Source organism: Hemitrygon akajei, chromosome 5 (genome assembly GCF_048418815.1).
Source record: "Hemitrygon akajei chromosome 5, sHemAka1.3, whole genome shotgun sequence".
Classification (NCBI taxonomy): Eukaryota; Metazoa; Chordata; class Chondrichthyes; order Myliobatiformes; family Dasyatidae; genus Hemitrygon; species Hemitrygon akajei.
The window spans coordinates 80,172,003-80,193,694 of NC_133128.1; the positions used below are offsets into that span (position 1 = coordinate 80,172,003).

General features: G+C 39.4%; 1 protein-coding gene across 3 annotated transcripts in view; it reads right to left on the minus strand.

The window, feature by feature from the left end:
• LOC140727909 (ribosomal protein S6 kinase alpha-3) overlaps positions 1–21,692 on the minus strand; it is a 109,890-nt gene that overhangs the window by 56,322 nt on the left and 31,876 nt on the right. For all 3 annotated transcript variants that reach the window (XM_073045868.1, XM_073045867.1, XM_073045866.1), the window contains 3 exons: positions 6,660–6,779; positions 2,234–2,315; positions 404–484 (listed from right to left, as the gene is read on the minus strand). In XM_073045868.1, the coding sequence (XP_072901969.1) occupies positions 404–484; positions 2,234–2,315; positions 6,660–6,779 (283 nt within the window). The remainder of the gene's footprint in view (positions 1–403; positions 485–2,233; positions 2,316–6,659; positions 6,780–21,692) is intronic.

Consider the following 21,692-nt stretch of genomic DNA (forward strand, 5'->3'; position numbering starts at 1 on the left):
CAAAGCAATACACTGGACAGAAAACTTCCAAAGTTTGATGTTTCACAGTCCAACTGCCAACTGAAATTCGTCTTGTGTTAGATTACCTCAACATTAAAAATCTAAGCCAAAGATATAGTAACTCTTTAGATATTCTACTCAGCTGCAAATACTGAGAGAGCTGGGATACAGTTTTCTTGTCACTTTTCTATATTCTCATAAGCCATATTTCATACATCTGATTCTAGATAACCAAGGATTAGTCATAAAAATGGAAAGCACCTTAACTTTTAAGTTCATTTTGAAAGATTTCAGAATGCAATTACTTTCAGCATCTAATGATAATTAGTCATTTAATCAATTCCCACCAATATATTTCAAGAATATTGCAATTAGTCTAGTTTAAAGGACAAAAAAAACTCACCATAGTGTAACTTGACAATAAATGGATGATTCACTTCAACCAAGATGTCACGTTCCATTTTAGTCCGAACACGATCTCTTACTATGACGAAAGTGTAAAGGAAGAAAGAGCTTCAATAAGCAAATTTGCTAGGAGCAGCAAATGTTGTGCCACTGATATTAAAATATTTTGTTCACTAAATTAGTACTGACAGATTAATACTAAACATGCAAAATTTGTAAAACGTACTTCAGCTGTCTTTTCTGATGCTGATTGAATTACATTTTTTTCACTTGATTCATAGCATTTAAATGCTAGTAATATTTACATTGCAGAGATACACAAAGATCATGACTCAGCTCAGTATTATCATGCTGTCAGGCAAGTGCTTCTAGGACTTAGACCCTATATTAATGGTGATGATATTGCTTGTGGGACATAAAGGGCAACTTGCATATGGAAACATTCCTATTATCTATGGTCTCTGCCTTTCTGTATGAAAGGTCACAAATATCAAGAGAAATTAATGTTATGTTGATTGGGTTACAGCTTCACTGTTTATCCCTTCTCTTTCTTGAATAGTGACAGCTCTCCAATTCTCTGATGCTATCTCTACAGCCCCAAAAAAATCTTAAATGTTTGATCAATGCATGCTTATTTTAAATTTTAAGATTTAATTCTACAAGAGCAAATCAATTCATCTTTTGTAATGCCATTATTTATCCAGTAGTTTTGTACCATAAATTCTCATACAACAGGCAAATGTAAGAATATTAAATAATTAAAAAGTAAACACTAATTTGAATTTGGTACATCAGATTCAAATGCAATTCTGTTCATGGACTTTCCCCCACCAGCCTACAGCACAATGCAACCCACCTTCAGTACCTCAGATGTGATTACAAGCTGTAGGTATTTTTGGGGGAAAAAATGGAAAGCTCTGAACAATGCCTGTCTCAACATGACAACTTTGTTTAACAGGCCTATCTTTGAATTAAGTTCTCGCATTTTCCAGTGTCTTTAAAGTTATCAACAGAATCTTGCCCTTGATGCATATCACAAGTTTCCTGTGTTTCATTTTAGTTTAACTTCTATTTCCTTTATCACTGAGAACACTGGCTTTGGATGTTCTCATTTGTGCCTGAATTATTACCTCTGGCCACCCAAAACATCTGGAATGACTGTGCAATGGACCTGTGCTAAGTCAATACACTATTTTATCATGCTCTTTATTCCTTCATTTATGTTCACAAGCTCCCTTATTTCTTGCACAATCTGTTTTATTCCCTTCCATTGCAAAATGTCCTGTCAAAGCACACAGCAAAAGTGTGTAATGTTTTGTTACACCAACCATTTTAAAAGTGTGAAGTTCATTTTTTATTCCCATCTCCTTATCGCTCTTGGTGGATCAGAAGTCAGTTCTACAAATTATTTAAGTGGCAGTCAAATCCCAGCCAAATAATATTTTCATTGTATAGCACTGCACAGGAAGCTGACTCAGGGCAGGGACTGTAAAATTATTGGTTTATGCTTGTTGGACAGTTAAGTACAATATACCCCATGAACACAGGCTGTGGGGATGTCATGCAAAGAATCAAGCCCTAACCTAGTAAAGTAAACTAAATATACTAAAATAAACTAGTCACATTCCTGGGATTTTAAGCACAGAAGTTCTGCAATTCACTTGTTAGTAATGCTTCAACTTTACTGGAAGACCTATACAACATTTATTCAAAACAGGGAGTGTGGGGGGTAATCACATCAGAATATTTTGTTACAGCATTGCGAACAGGGTGATCCACTCTGAACATCAAGCACTTAGAAGTCGTATTTAAAAGAATGAAAAATCACCTTTTAATGTAGCTTTTTTAAGCACCTTCATAGCATAAAGATGCCCAGCATCACAACCTTGCGTCTTTCTAACCAGAAACACCTAATTGCAGGAAACAAACACAATTTAGCCAACACATTCACATAACATCTTAAATGTAAACAAAGTTGAAGGCATAATTAGACAAAAGTTGCCACAAAGTCATCAACTAAAACCTGATCAGAAAGGCATTTTTCTAGATGAAAAAGAGAGATGGGTTTCTGCGGGGAAATAAAGTTCTTGGGACTAAGATTTTTAAAGACACAGGACATTGGTGAGTGTCAGGAAAAGCCACATCCAAAGTGGAATAATGAAAATAGCACAAGATGTAAACCAAATACAGTCGGCCCTCCTTATCCGCGGGGGATTGGTTCCGAGACCCCCCGCGGATACCAAACAACACAGATGCTCAAGTCCCCTATTTAACCTGGCTCACTGCGGTGGTCTTTAGGACCCAGCGGAACCCTGGACCTTATTTAACATGCTCAGTGCAGTGGGCATTAGGACCTGGCAGTACAGCTCTGAATCTGCAATGTTTCTGTTCACGAAAATAATCACGATCACGATTGAAAATAAGGTGGAAGTAATAAAGCAATCGGAAAGAGGTGAAACGCCATCAGTCATTGGAAAAGCATTAGGCTACAGTCGGTCAACGATCGGAACAATTTTAATGGAACAGGTGAAAGGCCCTGCCCGGATGAAAGCTACAATTATTACTAAGCAACGCAGTGGTTTAATTATTGAAACACGTATGTTTCTTAAGTGTTTTATATGCATAGAAAGGTAAAATATGTACTATATACTAAGAAAAACGTTTGACTATCAGTACTATATTGACTGGTATCTAAATAATACCGGATGTAGCTGTTCCAACTTCAAATCTGACTTAAAGACTGACTCAGGAATGGAACTCATTCATAACCCGGGGACTGCCTGGACTTTTAAGTCATTTCTAGATTACTTATAATACCTAATACAACGTAAATGCTATGTAAATAGTTGTTATACTGTATTGTTTAGGGAATAATGACAAGAAAAAAGTCTGTATGTGCTCAAACAACGAGTGCTGGAGAGAGAACTTCTGGGTTTTCCCGATTGGCAGCTGGTTGAATCCGTGCATGCGGAATCCACGGATAAGGAGGGCCGACTGTAAAATTAAAGAGCCTATAGATGCTGGAAATCTGAAAGAAAGAACAGAAAATGCTGGAAATATTCAGTGGGTCTGGCTATATCTGCAGGAAGAGAAACAGAACTGAGAGGGAAACAAAAGTCTGTCCTATCCCCATGCTCTTTGTCTGTTCAAAAACTTTGGACAGATGGAACCGGGAGCGGGGGAGGGTGATGAGTCTAGGTAAAAGTGAAGGAGGAAGGAGAGGGAAGGCTGAACAAACCTGGTGGAAGTGGGATATTGGAAAATTTCCCAATATTTATACTACTGGGCAATAGTCTATCCAAGTGGAATATGGTGCTGGGAGGGTGGGAAAAGGATCTCTTACAAGACGAAGCCAGGATATGATGATAATGTATAAACAAAGATATCTTGGCAATAAGTGAGTGGAAGCAGACTAAAAAATGTAGGAGATACAAAATGAAAAGCAGGGAAAATGCTCAACAAGTTCTATTGGGCACATCCTCCACTCCAAGAAAACAAAAGGAAAAATCAATAAACAAACTGTCCACAATAAGGTGCTATCTGTGGAAGTGAATGAGAGTTCCCCATTGCAGGTCACTTTAATCCTCCACTCCACTCTTTAACCCCGTGGCTACAAACCAGCAGTGTAATGGTACATTCGTCTGAAGGAGTGAAATACAAAATGCTCAAAAACTCCTATGGATTTGTCTTGTAAAGTAGACAAAGAAAAGTCCGCCAAAATATTCTAATATTTGTCATTTGTAAAATATCAGATGTTCCTGAGTTTTTAAGTAAACATTTTCACACTGAATAAGTTCAGTTTTAATTGCCATGCAATTACACACGAGTACAGCCAAATTAAACAGTGTTCCTCCAGGGCCAAGGTGCAAACCATGGTATCAACAGTCACCCACAGCTCAAGGCACATATAGTACATATAATTACGATGGCAGTAAAACACACAGTCATAAAAAAATAAAAAGCTCAGGTCCCTGAGTGTCATGGTCTATAGACTGATGGTGCATGGGATGTTGTCTGGGAGCCACATTTCTGCAAGAACAAACATGCAGCAGTCCTCATCAAGAGCTAGTGCAGCCACAGATGAATACAATCCAGCTTGTCTTCTACTAGAAAGCAGCACTAACTAGAAGTGACAGCCCCTCACCTAGCCCAGACACTAGCCTCTGCCTCACTCCTCCCTCTAACTTCTATAGATTGGACATCTTCCTGTACAGTCTCAGTCCAGTCCACTCCTGCCTACCCAGATGCCACTTAAAACTACTGGAAGGACTCAGTGGGTCATTGTTTTTGTTTCAATAATTTGTTTACTTTACGTGCTAAACAGTTTCTGAACTCCTATTTTTTTTCCACTGCAACATTTGCTGACTTTTAATGATTTATCTCAGCCTCATTTTGAGCTCCGCTGTGGCAGTACAGATGGAACATCTATACATCACTGCCTTATTAAACCCACAATTTTTAATCATTCAGAATTTCCTTCCACAGCAAGGTAAAAATGATATTTCTCCAGTTAAGATAGGAGGTTGAATCCTGCTGAGGTTAAGGCTTCTTTAACTGTTCACAGTAGCGTAATGGTTAGTATAACCCTATTACAGCTGGGAACAGTGGAGTTCGGAGTTCAACCCCAGTGTCCTTTTTAAGTAATTTGTACGTCTTCCCTGTGGAATGAATGGGTTTACTCCGGGTGCTTCAGTTTCCAGACACAGTCCAAAGATGTACCAGCTAGTGGGTTAACTAGTCATTGTAAACTGTCCTATGATTAAGGCTATGGTTAAATTGGGGGTTGCTGAGTGGCACGGCTAGTAGGACCTATCCCATGCTGTATCTCTAATTTTTTTTTTGCATGAGCTCTTGCAAAATTCATTTGCGGAGTGTGGTTATTTTAAGATTAGAATTACTGCCAAACAAGCATATAGTTTGAGAATAAATTCCATTTGTGATAAAACTGACCAAAAATAATACAAATGAGTTGTAAGACGTCAGAGATGCTATCACTATTATAAATATGTTAGAGTTAGATTAGCACAAAGTCATGCACAAGACTCTCAAACAAGAGAAAATCTGCAGATGCTTGAAATCCAAGCAACACACAAAATGTTGGAGGAACTCAGCAAGCCAAGCAGAATCTATGGAAAACAGTACAGTTGACATTTCAGGTCAAGACCCTTCAACAGGACTTGTTTGTTCATTCATCCAACCTCCAATGTCAAAATTACTGATAAGGACAGCATTACACATCCAAACAACTTGTGGCACCCCTGAAAGTTCCGCTTCAGCGATACATAATCTTCAGCGAAATGTCACTTGAAAACATTTTTCAAAACAGAAGCAGCAAAACCAAAATTCAGATAAATATATTAACATTTCAAGCAATTAATATTTCTCTTTTATGCTCATTTTAACTTTTGGGTGCCATTTTTCATCAATAAAGCTTTGAGCTTTTCATTACCCAATCATTCAAATTGTATTCTTTATTTAGGCTTTCACAATTTGGAGTCTTTAAACAGAAAAGACTTTAATGATTTCTCAACTAGCACCTCAAGCCAGGTTTAGTGCAAATGTGTTTTATTCCCCATATTTCCTTAACTTATGTCATGTTGAATTAAGGGTGAAAATATTAAAAATCAAGGCTTTGTTGAATATCTAATGAAAGGTGGAATTATCTACTGCTTCACTTCTCTAACTTCATGCCTAAGTTCAACTCCCCACAAGACACTACTAATCATTAAACCCACAGTTTTTACTTGTTAAGCAAATACTTGTTAGCTGACCAAATGATGATCTCTCAACAGTTAATCTTGAAAGCTAACTCAGCAGCGTTTCAGCAGACAGTACAGGTGAAAAAAAAAACCTTTAGTAACCCAGCTTTAATTTTGACCTCCATTGCTGTTTGCAGAATTTGCAGGTTCCCCATGACTGGATGGGCTTCCCCTGCCTGTTCTGCTCTTCCCTTATCCAAAAGACGTACTGGTAGGTTGATCAGCAACTGCAAATTATAGCTTCATTTCAGATGAATTCACTGTGGGGAAGGGGTGGTATTAATGGACTTTTATGAAAGACTGGCAAGGAGAAAAATCACTAATTTATTAATAATAGAGCAAATCGTCTTTTCTATTGAGGAAAAAATAATACAATTATTGAATATTGAAAGAATTACAGAATACTGTATAAACAAGAAAATTTAGAGGGATGATTCCACATCTTTAATACTATTTGTACATTAAATATTTTCAGGTTAATTTTAATTCCTTTACCTTTCCAAAGGATCCTTGCCCCAGAACTTTAAGTATCTCAAACTGCGTAGGGTCCGCCTTTTCACAGCCTTCTTTAACAAGGCACGTAATTGGTATCTCTTGCTCATTTTCTTCATCTTGCTAGAAGGGGTGAAACACAAACATTCAGCTGTATCCAAGATTTATTCATCAAATGAATGACGTAACTGAAGTTACATTGACATAAATAATTGACAGGGCAAATATTTAAAACACTAGCAATGTCCTTAAACAAGAATTTAAGGTCAATTTTATTTTGAAATATGCATTCCATTTGTCTCTATACCTTGGAAGCAGATACTGAGTTGACTATATTGATAATCATAACCAATGCAATTAACTCCTTAAGTAATAAATGTTGGCATTTCTGGCAATGCCCACAACCTCTAAATTAATTTAGTGTCCTGGGTTATGTTAAAATGCCAAAAGTTTACATTAAGATTTATCCACTCTGCTGATGCACTGGGCATTGACCTTTAATGCCTGTAGGGTGGCATCCATCATTAAGGACTCTCACCAACTATATGTCCTCTCGCCATACTGCCAGAAAGGAGCTACAAAAGCAGAAGCAGTTTCTTTCCCTCTGCAAATTTCTGAACAGTCCATGAACATACCTCGCTATTTGTCCTTTGCACTATTTTATATTGTAACTTATCCCTTGTACGGTACTGCTGCCACAAAACAAATTTCATGACACATGCAAGTGATAATAAATTTGATTCTGAGATTTTGCTCTCAATGTAAAGCTATATTGCAAGGAACAAGAATAACGAATGAGTTTGGAGTCAATGAGTATGGTTTTAAACAGTTCATCAGAGACAAATAATCTTTGACAACTTCATTTAGATATAAAGCGTAGTAAAAGGCCCTTTCAGCTACATGAAGCTGTGCCACCCAGTTATATCTATGTGACCAAATAACTTTCTAAGCCATGCGTCTTTGGAACGTGGGAGGAAACTGGAGCACCCGAGGATCCTACAGGGTCACTGGGGAAAAATACAAACCCCTTACAGACAGCAGCAAAACTGAACCTGAGTCGCTGGCACTTTCAAAACATTTTGATCTATGGTGCCGAAGCTCAATGGAAAGCCACATCTTTATGCTTTTTAAAAAGGCTGTGATTTCTAACAAACCACCTGGGACTATTAATACAATCAGAGAAAGCCCGTGTACTAATTTGTTGCCATTCAAAACTCTGAACCACCATCTATCCAGTATTCAATGACGAGAAGAGCACAAAATGCAACTTGTTGTTCAGCCCTCATTCTGCTTGCCCCCTTCCAAAATCCATTCATTTCTCCTGCAATTCCACAGCAAAATTATGGATCATCCAGTATCCAAGTGGATTCCTTCCATCTCTTGAAAGCAGTTAGCATGATAAATATTCACAAGCTCGTTACTTATGGGAACCATTATCCCATTCTGTCAACTTGGAAGCCACAGATATCCTGATGCCAAATAGTTAGCAGTAGTCAAATTATCCAGTCAATCGTTTTGTTTTCAGTTCTTTCCCTACTGGTCATTACATTTCATTCTCTCAGTGGCAAGTTGGAAAGGCACCTTTTCTACTGGATATTCTTTAATAAGATATATTCGGTCAGATATTAAATTCACCAGTTATGCATCAAATCAGGCTGCAATATCATAAATATAACTCTTAAAAATGCCCCACTGCATTACCTTTATAGTTTTTGGATTATATGGTGATTTTTTTTTGGGGGGGGGAAATATCACTCTTCAGAAGAGACTAATAAAAGAGATGTGAACAGAAAATTTTCTTTGGAGTAATGTACAAACCCATTTCCGGAAAAGTTGGGATATTTTCCAAAACACAATAAAAACAAATATCTGTGATGTTAATTCACGTGAACCTTTATTTAACTGGCAAAAGTACAAAGAACAGATTTTCAATAGTTTTACTGACCAACTTAATTGTATTTTGTAAATATACACAAATTTAGAATTTGATGGCTGCAACACAATCAACAAAAGTTGGGACAGAGTTAAAATAAGATTGAAAGGTGCACAGAATATTCAAGTAACACGGGTTTGGAAGACTCCACATTAAGCAGGCTAATTGGTAGCAGGTGAGGTATCATGACTGGGTATAAAAGTAGCGTCCATCAAAGGCTCAGTCTTTGCAAGCAAGGATGGGTCATGGCTCACCCCTTTGTGCCAAAATTCATGAGAGAATTGTTAGTTCAAAAGGAACATTTCCCAACACAAGATTGCAGAGAATTTAGGTTTTTCAACATCTACAGTACATAATATTGTGAAAAGATTCAGAGAATTCAGAGACATCTCAGTGCGTAAAGGGCAAGGTCGGAAACCACTGTTGAATGCGCGTGATCTTTGAGCTCTCAAGTGGCACTGCCTAAGAAACCATCATGCTACTGTGACAATTACAGCCACCTGGGCTTGGGAGTACTTCTGAAAACCATTGTCACTTAATACAGTCCGTCACTGCATCCAGAAATGCAACTTGAAACTGCATTACGCAAGGAGGAAGCCATACATCAACTCTATGCAGAAACGCCGGCGAGTTCTCTGGGCCCAAGCTCATCTCAGATGGACCGAAAGACTGTGGAACCATGTGCTGTGGTCAGATGAGTCCACATTTCAGCTAGTTTTGGAAAAAATGGGCGTCGAGTTCTCCGTGCCAAAGATGAAAATGACCATCCTGATTATTACCAGTGAAAGGTGCAAAAACCAGCATCTGTGATGGTATGGGGGTACATCAGTGCCCATGGCATGGGTGAGTTGCATGTATGTGAAGGTACCATTGACTCTGAGGCGTTTATTAGGATTTTAGAGAGACATATGTTGCCATCAAGGTGACGTCTCTTCCTGGGACATCCATGCTTATTTCAGCAGGACAATGCCAGACCACATTCTGCACAGGCTACAACAGCGTGGCTTTGTAGACACAGGGTGTGTGTGCTTGACTGGCCTGCTGCCAGTCCAGATCTATCTCCTACTGAAAATGTATGACACATTATGAAGAGGAGAATCAGACAACGGAGACCACGGACTGTTGAGCAGCTGAAGTCTTATATCAAGCAAGAATAGAAAAAATTTCCAATTGCAAATCTACTGCAATTAGTATCCTCAGTTCCAAAACGATTAAAAAGTGTTATTAAAAGGAAAGGTGATGTAACACAATGGTAAACATGCCTCTGTCCCAACTTATGTTGAGTGTGTTGCAGCCATCAAATTCTAAATTTGTGTATATTTACAAAATACAATTAAGTTGGTCAGTAAAACTATTGAAAATCTTTTCTTTGTACTTTTGTCAGTTAAATAAAGGCTCACATGAATTAACATATCACAGATTTTTACCTTTATTGCATTTTGGAAAATATCCCAACTTTTCTGGAAATGGGGTTTGTAGAATTTGATGGTGTACAATCTTGGACTAAGCATTTAAAACAAAGATGAGGACTTTTAAAAAAACACTTCCAGGGCTGCGAATCTGTGGAATAGATGGTTTCTGGGACTTTTGAGGAACTGAAGATAATGGGAAACAGCCAGGAAAAAATAGATTGAATTGTATCTGAGACAAGCAGAAGGTCATTTCACATCAGACTCCTCAAATATTTAAAATCTCTGAATCTAAGAAACAATGAAATTTCTGACAGTGGCTCCACGGTAAGGCCTCAGCCATATGGCACCCTAAGGCCACTCATTGCTTGGAACTCATTCTACATCCTGAAACACCTCTTCAGCAGAAATATTAGGTTATCCAGGTCTGCACATCCAGAAACAAAAGATTGTGGGCAGGCACCATCTATCTTTTCTAATGGGTGGATGCAAAAGGGTCAACCAAAAGACCGGGGTCCAAGATAGAGTTCTTTGAGAGATAAATTCTAATATTATAATATTAACCCTGGGACAGATGTACAAAAAAGACATTCGAAGGAACTATCATTTCTTGGGGTTCCAAGTTTTATGTCATCTCATTCAGTTCCTGCATATTTGGACCATATTTCATGCATATACTCACTGGAAAAATGGCAAGTCCATGACAGCTCTTACAACTGTAGCTAACAATAGCTCCAACATTACTGAACTGGAGTGGACTCATTGCCCTTCTGCCCAATAGGGACAGTGATGCTCTCCCTCAGCCTGAATTACAAGATTTTTTTTCTCAGCCACCTGTTTGGCCGGTGTCTGTTCACTTGTTCCACTCCAAACAGTCCTTTACAGTCTCAGTCAAGACACAACAACCACAACCTGGCCATGGACCCAATCCAAGACAGCTGGTCTGTCAGTTGCCTATCTTTTCAGGAATTCATGTTTGGATTTGGGCTGATTTCACGGCCCTGATATGACCTCAGCATGCTGATCACCGTAGCTGGTTAAAGTTAGAGTCCCTGATAGAGCACTTTGCTTTTGGGAATTGGGGGTGGTTACAATGGTCAACTTTGCCAGCTATATCCCACCCATGTAAAATCAAGTGCTGTGCACAAGGACACGCGAGGATGAGGGGTGATGGCCCACTTGGTCAGCTAGTCATCCAGGGTGCACAGGAGCTGGCAAGTCTGGAGTTTGAGGTCTAGAGTTCAGGGTCTTGTCATCAACTAATACCAGAGTCAATACCAAAGATTGAAATCTGACGGTTGATTGCAAGTCCAGAGGTCGAAACCTGATAGCCAAAGATCTGGGTTCACAAGTCTGAAGTACACTAGGGAAGTCAGAAGCCCTTTGTCCACAAGTCTGCTGGAGTCATGGCAGCCTGCCCTGGGATTGGAGAACTGTCTGTAGGTGAGTGGGAGAAAATGGGCTTGTTTTGCTGTTGTTGATTTGCTCATTGCGTTTTGTATCGTTCTGCTGAACATTGTGGGCATGTATGCTGGCACTGCAATGTGCGGCGATACTTATGAGCTGTCCCCAGCACATTCTTAGGTTGTGTTGACTAACACAAACAATACATTTCACTGTATTTTTCAATGTATACATGATAAATTAATCTTAATCTGAATTATGTAGAGTGGCATAGTCCCAGAATGGTTCCTTCTGTATCATTAGCAAGGCAAGTTCTGTGATTTCTTCAAGAGTTAACAGATTAGCTGAGTGGCTGGTCATGGAGATCACCCTCTCTGTGCTGTTCGTGTAGTTCTTGCAGTCACAAATGGCAAACCAACAGGAGCCAGAGGCAAAAATCACCAACTGATTGGGGAAACTTAACAAATTGGGATGTGTTTCTCTCTGCTCTTGCTGGCATAGGAGGGAGCACCAGCTACCAGATATAGGGTCGGCCTGAATAATAGTGAGTTGCACAAAACTAAGCAAATGCTTCCCATAAATCCATCATTTTTGGTGCCTAAGACACACAAAAGTGAAGCAATCTTCACTCTTGGGAAAGAAATACTTTGAGAAAGATTCCACAGTACCATTTTGAAAATCAATTTAAAAAATCCACTTGTAGGAGATAACTATGAACAAATTGGCTGCCATATTCCCTACCTACCTTAAAACTGTATTCACAATTTGAAAAATACTTTCCCAGCTTTAAATCAATTAAAATGGTACATCCTGTTGTAGAGTAAAAACACAAAGACTTTGCTTTCTGAATAACCTGGTAAATAGAAAGCACTTTACCAATTACTTCATTTATATTGCAATGAGAAAATATTACTTAAAAAAAGGATATTTGATACTAAACATTTCAAACCTCAGACACTGGAGAAACCTGAACAAAAGTAAAATGCCCAATGCAAAAAGCTGCAAATGATTTTGTTTGTGAATTTATCATGAATTTACTGCAAGAATGGTGTAACTGATACTTAGGAATGATAAGATACAGAATCCTCGACTTCCTAACTGGAAGACCATAACCTGTGTGGATTGGTGATAACATCTCCTCCTCACTGACGATCAACACTGTCATACCTGAGGGATGTGTGTTTAGCCCGTCTCTATATAAACATGACTGTGTCGCTAGGCATAGATCAAATACCATCTATAAATTTGCTAATGATACGACCATTGTTGGTAGAATCTCAGGTGGAGACAAGAGGATGTACAGGAGTGAGATATGCCAACTAGTGGAGTGGTGCCACAGCAACAACCTGGCACTCAACATCAGTAAGACGAAAGAGCTGATTGTGGACTTCAGGAAGGGTAAGACAAAGGGACACATACCAATCCTCAGAGCGATCAGAAGTGGAGAGGGTGTGCAGTTTCAAGTTCCTGGGAATCAAGATCTCTGAGGATCTAACCTGGTCCCAACATATAAACGTAGTTATAAAGAAACCGAGTCAGTAGCTATACTTCATTAGGAGTTTGAAAACATTTGTCATGTCAACAAATACACTCAAAAACTCTACCGTGGAGAGCTTTCTGACAGGCTGAGTCACTGTCTGGTATGGTGGGGGGGGGGGGGGGGGCAGGGGGTTGCTACTGCACAGAATTGAAAGCTGCTGCAGAGGGTTGTAAATCTAATCAGCTCCAGCTTGGGTACTAGCCAACAAAGTACCCAGGACATCTTCAGGGAGCAGTGTTTCAGAAACGCAGCATTCATTATTAAGGATCTCCAGCTCCCCGAGCATGCCCTTTTTTCACCGTTACCATCAGGTAGGAGGTACAGAAGCCTGAAGACTCACACTCAGCAATTCAGGAACAGCTTCTGCCATCCAATTTCTTAATGGACATTGAACCTTTGGACACTACCTCACTTTTTAAAAAAATATAGTGTTTCTGATTTTTGCACATTTTTTAGTCTATTTAATATGTATACTGTAATTGATTTACTTACTATTATTTTTAATTTTTTTTTCTGTTCTATATTACGTATTGCATTGAACTGCTGCTGCTAAGTTAACAAATTTCATGTCACATGCCAGTAATAATAAACCTGACTTTGAAAAGATAGTAAAACGTTGGTGTTACGGCTTTTCAATGTGACAGCAAAATATAACAAATGTGGAGATACAACCAGAGAATGAGTTTCAAACACAAAATGCTGGAGGAACTCAGCAGGCCAGGCAGCAACTATGGGAAAAAGTACAATCAAAGTTTCGGGCCAAAACCATTTGGCAGGACTGGAGGAAAAAAAGGTTAGGAATAGATTTGAAAGATGGGAGGAGGGGAGAGAGAAACACCAGGCGATAGGTGAAACTTGGAAGGGAGGGATGAAGCAAAGAGCTAGGAAGTTGATTGGTGAAAGAGACAGAAGGCCATAGAAGAAAGGGGGGGGGGGCAAGGAGCACCAGAGAGAGGTAATCGGCAGGGAAGGAGATAATATGAGAGAGGGACAAAGGGATCAGAAATGATGACGGGGTTGGGGGGGGGTCGGGGGCTAAGCATTACTGGAAGTCTGAGAAATCAATGTTCATGCCATCAGGTTGGAGGCTACCCAAATGGAATACGAAGTATTGTTCCTCTAACCTAAGTGTGCCTTACCCTGACAGTGGAGCAGGCCATGGATGGGGATATCAGAATAGGAATGGGAAGTGGAATTAAAATGGGTGGCCACTGGGAGATCCCACTTGTTCTGGTGCAGGGGCGCAGATGCTTGACGAAGTAGTCTCCCAATCTACATCGGTTCTCAAGGACATACAAAAGGCCACAATGGGAGTACTGAACACAGGACATGACACCAACAGACTCACAAGTGTAGTGGTGTATGGGCAGGTGTTGCACTTGTTCCATTTGCAAGGATAAGTGCCAGGAGGGAGAAACAAATGGACAAGGGAGTCATGTAGGGAGCAATCCTTATGGAAAACAGAAAGTGGGAGGACAAGTGGAACCCTATCCCTGGTAGCATGGTGGGAGGATGGGTTAATAGCAGATGTGTGTGAAATGGAAGCGATGCGGTTGAGGGCAGCACTGATGGAGTAAAGAAAGCCTCTTCCTTTGAAAAAGGAGGACATCTCCTTCGTTCTAGAATGAAAAGCCTCATCCTGACAGCAATTCCGGCAGAGACAAAGGAATTGTGAGAAGGGGATGGTGTTTTTACAAGTAGCAGGGTGGGATGAAGTATAATCCAGGTAGCTGTGTTGGTTTATAATAGACATCGGTGGATAAGCTGTCTCTGGAGATAAAGACAGAGAGTCTGCAGGGATCCCTTCCTATGCAACTCCCTTGTCCATTCATCCCTCCCCACTGATCTCCCTCCTGGCACTTATACTTGCAAGCGGAACAAGACTGCACTTGCCCCTACACCTCCTCCTTCACTACCATTCAGGGCCCCAAACAGTCTTTCCAGGTGAGGCGACACTTCACCTGCGAGTCTGTTGGGGGTCATATACTGTATTCGGTGCTCCAGTGTGGCCTCTTGTATATCAGTGAGACCCGACATAGATTGAGAGACCGCTTCGTCGAGCATCTGCGCCCCTCCGCCAGAACAAGTGGGATCTCCCAGTGGCCACCCATTTTAATTCCACTTTCCATTCTGATCCATCCATGGCCTCCTCTACTGTCAGGATAAGGCCACACTTAGGTTGGAGGAACAACACCTTATATTCCATTTGGGTAGCCTCCAACCTGATGGCATGAACATCGATTTCTCAAACTTCCAGTAATGGCCCCCATCCTCTCCCCTCACTATTTCCAATCCCCTTGTCCCTCTCTCATGTTATCTCCTTGCCTGACCATCAGCTCCCTCTAGTTCTCCTCCCTCTTGCTTTTTTCTTCCTTCCATGGCCTCCGTCTCTTTCACCAATCAACTTCCTAGCTCTTTGCTTCATCCCTCCCCCTCCAAGTTTCACCTATTGCCTGGCATTTCTCTCCCCCCTCCCCAACTTTCAAATCTACTCCTCGAGTTTTTTTCCTCCAGTCTTGCCAAAGGGTTTCAGCCCGAAACTTCAATTGTACTATTTTCCATAGATGCAGCTTGATCTGCTGAGTTGCTCCAGCACTTTCTGTTTGTTGCTCAGATTTCCAGCATCTGCAGATTTTTTTCTTGTTAATGAACTTCAAAGTCCATTGCCACAGCAGAAAATAATTAAAGAGGAATTGAGGAAAAGAGAAATGACAAATGAAATTACAGAATACCTCAAGCTGATTCCGAACATTCCTGAAGACAGAATTCTATTCTTAAAACAATCAATTCAGAACAAAAAGATGATGTACATTTTACTAATGTTGGGGGGAGGGGTTTAATAATAGAAAGTGCAACCTAGGCCAGAATTTACAAAAAAATCATACTATTTTCCACTACAAATAATTGGGACAGTAATTTAAGACATTTGTAAACTGAGAGCCTCCGATGCGATCAGTTCTCAGCTTCATTGTCTTCATTATCTTAATATGAATTTAGGCAGAGCTTATCTGCTTCACAGAAATAAACAATACGACTTCAGATACTTGATTCCACTATTTAAGTCATTTTATTTACTGCAAATTAACCTTTCTGATGCAAAGCTGAAAGGTCTGGAGCTTCATTCATAGGGACATAAGAATGCAACTAGTCCACTTTACCTCTCCTATGATGGCTGGCATCTTCTTTATCTACTTTGGGTCATACACCTAAATTCACAACAATCTAATGATCTCAGATTAAACCAGCATTTGTGTTTCAACAGCGGAATCTGCCCACTTAAAGCAAAAGGAATTTTTCCCAACTTCTCACTTAAACTGAAACAGTAATCTAAAGCCCTACAACAATGATCCAGAAGCGGAGTTAAAATTTCTCTGCAGCAGGTTAATGTTTACTTCATTAAACCGAATTTAAAGAAAATCCATGAATGATTGCAGCTTTGCAACTAGCCTGTACATGGTTCAAACCCCCCTGGATTATGGTTGACTTTTAAGCACCTTGTAAGCCAGTCAATTCAAGGAGTGGCTAACTGATAAAAGTTGCTCGCTTTCCTATGAAATAAAAAAAATCACAGTATTTCTACTCTAATCAGCTTCTCTGTACAGTGAAGAAATGCATCATCCATTAAACTAAGGAAAGAATAACCAGTCACCATCTACCCAAGTATAACTTTGCTTAAGTTATTATTCATTTGCTGCTTTAAGCAAATCAACTCATGGAAAAATCTTTAAATCTATTGCAGAATTAGTGATTAGGACGTTTAAAAAAAAATACACCTAAAAATGGTACCTTGTGTACAAATCACTAAGATTATTTAAAAGGAATCACTTTACCATTGCTATTAAGACCTAGCACATTAGGCCCTGTGTGATATTCAAGATTAGACATTCTACATTCAACAACTATACGGGCTAACAACAGATCTTACATTTACAAATTTGTATGAACACAAGAATGCAAAGTTGATTGATTCTGAGATACAATTACAGTATCTCATGAAAATATCCAAATATGTTCACATCTTCACTTCTTACTGCCACATTTCCAATCAATATCTAATAAACATTCAAAAATCACACACTAACCAGTACTCTATAATGCTACAGCAATCAAATATTGGCAGAGCCTTCCACTACTAAGCTCTTTGAAAATAATTTGACTTCTAACGTCATCCAGTTTTACAAAAATTTCAACCAAGCTTTAGTTTAGTGAGCTTAAACAAAATATTTTAAAAATGGATATTCATTTCTATTTGTAACTCTCTGGATATTTTTCAACTTTCATTAATAATTTAAACAGTATCCTAGTCTATGTATAGAACTATCTCCAAAGTCTGTGTTCAAGCATCAGTTTAGGACTAGAACAGAAGTTATACTGGTCTTTTTATGAATACTGATACTGCTATACAGGCAGTGATATTAACCTTGAATGAGGATTTTGCAGGCTATTAAGTTTTCTCAAAATAACAGGTTGTTCCAATGTTTATGAAATATTTTCTTTAAATACAAGAATAAATTGCCTAATCATTTCATTCACTAACTTTTCTGGAACACTTAGCAAAAATTGATGCCGCATTTGCTAACAAGGTAATACAAACTACACATCAAAAGCAATTAACTAGCTATAATCCATCACTGTAGTGGCTTTATGAAAGCCAAGCACTTCTAAGTCCCCCGTTTTGCAACCTCCTCTGGTCCCAATCCTAAATTAAACTCATCATTTTCCCCATTAGTTCCTAATGTATCACTGATTTTTATGGCTGCCTAAGTGCAAACATTGAAAAATACTTAAAGTAAACCTTTATGTATTATGTATCATACACAGTATTGATGGCAATCATTGCTGTTTTAACACTGTATTCCTTATTGTTACAGCAATCAGCACTGTACTACAAATTTCTGGTCACTCACAATGTTTAGTGTTTGGCACAATTTGCAATGCCCTTAAAGCTTGTTGATTTAGTTGGACAGATGCATAAAAAGCACAAGACAGAAAAGAATGATTCTCCAACTAGCAATATTCAAACTACAATACAGATCAATTCTGTTCTCTGGATGATGAGGCAATACCTCAGAACAGCAACCAAGGTCAAATTTCACAACTAGAACAATTAGCAAGAAGTAATTATGATATTATGTGCTCTTCTGACAACATGAAGTGAATTGACTGCAAAACAAGATCAAACCTACTAACCTGATATCCTGGTATCCTCTTCTTCTCTTCCCCCACCTCACACACACCATTTTATTATGGGTATCTGGCTATCCTCCTGCTCTTTAGTCTTTTGTTCCATTTTAATTAATATTATGGACATCTCATGTTCACCTGATATAGATGGGTGTGGTCTTTGATTTCAGGAAAGAATTTTTATTGTACTGCGATGATGATGTGGCTTGTTTGACTCCAAGGAATGGTCAAGAAATTTATCCAGGCCAAAAGGTGAAACCAACTCTGAAACTGTACACATTAAAGACTTATTCTATCTTGTCTATGTTATTTGCCGATTTTAAATGAGATATTCCACAACATCAATCAAGACCAAGTGAGTCAGAAGCAGAATCAATGATTCAATCATACAAAACATACTTGCCAGGCTTAGTGTGCAACCACTGACGAGAGAATCAACACAAAGGTCAACATCACTAAACAGCATCAGACATAAGCATCTCTCCATTACAGTCTTCGTGAATTGCTTATCAGTCTTTGTGGAGACAAAACCCATTTTTATACTAAGGACACGTTCCATCATGCTAAGTTAAGATAAAGTCAGAACAGAACTAGCAGCTGCAACCATGGCAAAAAGGCAATTGGCCATCAGTAAAAAAAAATATTTAACCATCATGTGTAATCTCCTAATTTAGAATATTCCTTACTGGTTGGCTTTTTCTGCACAGCTTCAGGCCAAGCATTATGCAATGTACTCTTGTGGGAGCAGAAACCAAGTACACCCACAAGTGAACTGCTACCCTGGAAAAACATTAACTACTGAACGCAGCTTTGCAAAGATAGATGCTCCCACAATCAACTGATCACAGGAAAGCTGTTCAATCCTGTCCCACTAGATGAGAATGGAGGAGAGAAATTAAACAGCTACTAGGTGGCAACTAAGAAAATGACAGTGTACGCCAATGGCTGAAGCATTTGCAAAATGATTAGTGCCTAATGACCAACTATGGAGTCTCTCAAGATCTTTGCAATTCTTATTTCAACCAACCCAATTCACTCCAAGTTAAAAAGAATGGGGAAAACACCTTGGATAAAGCAAAGGCTACGGGACCAGATAACACCCCAATTTTAAAAACTGAAAAGCTGCACCTGAGATGAGCTGCACTACTACCCAAATACTTCAATTAATACCTGCAATTTCTGCATCTTCCCTATATGGAAGATTTCCCAAATTAGACCAGTCCACAAAAGGCAGGATAAATCTGACCTGTGAAGTTTTCCAGCAGATGGAACCATGCACAAAGGAAGATCAATGAGGCCACTGAAAATTAAACTTCTCAGCCTCAGACTCTGCAGATTATTTGTTCAGTCAGCATCCTGGACCTCAAGTTCTTTGGCAGTTTCATCAATAACCTACTCTTCATTATAAAATAAAGGTTTGGAGATGCCCCAAGACGATTGCACAATATTGTCACAGCTAGGAAATGGAATCACCCCTTTCCTGTGCAGGAAGGGTAGGGTCTTGCAAAAGACTGCAATTTCTGTACCTATGTGGCATGCAATGAACATTCCCAACACCTGTAATCCTAGCAACTTCTTCAGGACAATCAATGTTATTGACACACCACCATAGCAAAATCATGAGAGTCACTATTACGCAAAGCTTAAAGTGATTAGTACAGAAGTACAAAGGCAACAGATCATGTCACTATTTGACTGCAAGACTTTGTTGCAACTGCTTGTTCTTTAGGAATCAAACCATGGCAATACAGTTGTTAAAACAAGGTGTGCTGCAAAACATCCAAAGGAGTCCAAAAGCTGTTAAAACAAGCTCTGAATTAATCAGCTACATAACACTAGTAACAAAAATGTTCACTTGAGTAATAGACCATTTTACACTGAAACATGCACTCAGTCCCCCTCAACTGTTTACTGGCCACAAATTCAGCAATAAGGCTGTAAGACATAGGGGAAAAAATCAGGCCATCCGGACCGTCGAGTCTGTGCTGCCAATTCAATCTGGCTGATTTATTTATCCCCTTAACACCCTTGCCCTTACTAATCAAGAACCTATTAATCTCCACTTGAAATATTCCCAATGACTTGGCCTCCTCAGCTGTCTATAGCAATGAATTCCACACATTCACCACCAACTGGCTAAAGAAATTCCTCCTTTATCTCCAATTTAAAGGAGCATTCCTCTATTCTGAGACTATGCCTTCTGGTAGACTTCCCCACTACTGAAAACATCCTCTCCATGTCCACTCTATATAGGCCTTCCAATATTTGGTAGATTTCAATGGGATAACCCCTCCCCCCAGCATTTCATCTAAACTCCAGTGTATAGACAGAGTCATCAAGCACTCCTCATACGTTAACCTTTTCATTCACAGGATCATTCTCATAACATTTAGATAACGAGCTCCAAGATGCCCCTTTCTTCGTCCACCATCTCCAAACCAGGCATAGTATTAAAGGAAGCCACTTTCATTTATATTGCTGAGACCCGATGTAGATTGGGAGACAGACGGCTTTGTTGAGCATCTACGCTCTGTCCACCAGAACAAGGAGGATCACCCAGTGGCCACCCATTTCCATATGTTCACTGTCGGGATAAAGCCACACTTAGGTTGGAAGAACAACACCTCCAACGTGATGGTATGAACATCGATTTCTCAAACTTACAGCAATGCTTCCCTCCTTCCCCCCATTTCACCATTTCCTATCCCCTTTTCCCTCTCTTAAGTTATCACCTTGCCCACCCATTGCCTCCCTCTGGTTCCCACCCCTTTTTTTCTTTCTTCTATGGCCTTCTGTCTCTTTCATCAATCAACTTCCAAGCTCTTTGCTTCATCCCTCCCCCTCCAGGTTTCAATTATCGCTTGGTGTTTCTCTCTCTCCTCCCCACCTTTCAAATCTACTCCTCAGCTTTTTTCTCCAGTCCTGTTGAAGGGTTTCGGCCCGAAACATCGACTGTGCTTTTTCCATGGATGCTGCGTGGCCTGCTGAGTTCCTCCAGCATTTTGTGTGTTGCTTTGGATTTCCAGCATCTGCAGATTTTCTTGTTTTTAATCACTTACACAATAGGCAGTTATCTATACAAGGCAAAATTTTCTATCAGAGCGTCACAAAGATCTGGAAGGTACGAATTAAAGAGCAGAAATAGGCCACTTCTCATTTTTTTCCCCCCATTTGACCGTTGTGCCCCAACTAAGAATGTAACTACCACTATCTTAAACATAGGCTTTGTCATCACTGAGGAACAAGGCTTCAAAGAATTTCAAATCCCAATCAAACATTTCACCTCCCATCATAAATGGAAAGCTGTTAATTCTAAACTCTCATGAGTGGCAACCCCTTCTCCATATCCACCCTGTCAAGTTCTCTCAGACCCTTTGCATGCAAGTTTCCTGTCATTCATGTAAACTCCAGCAGATACAAACCTAGCCTGACAACCACTCATTCTGGGCCGTGTTTTAGTTTTTTTCAGCTTCCAAAGCATTAACATTCTTCCCTAAATAAGGAGATCTCTCTCTATCTATATATCTATACATCTTTATATGTATATCTATAGACATACCTATATA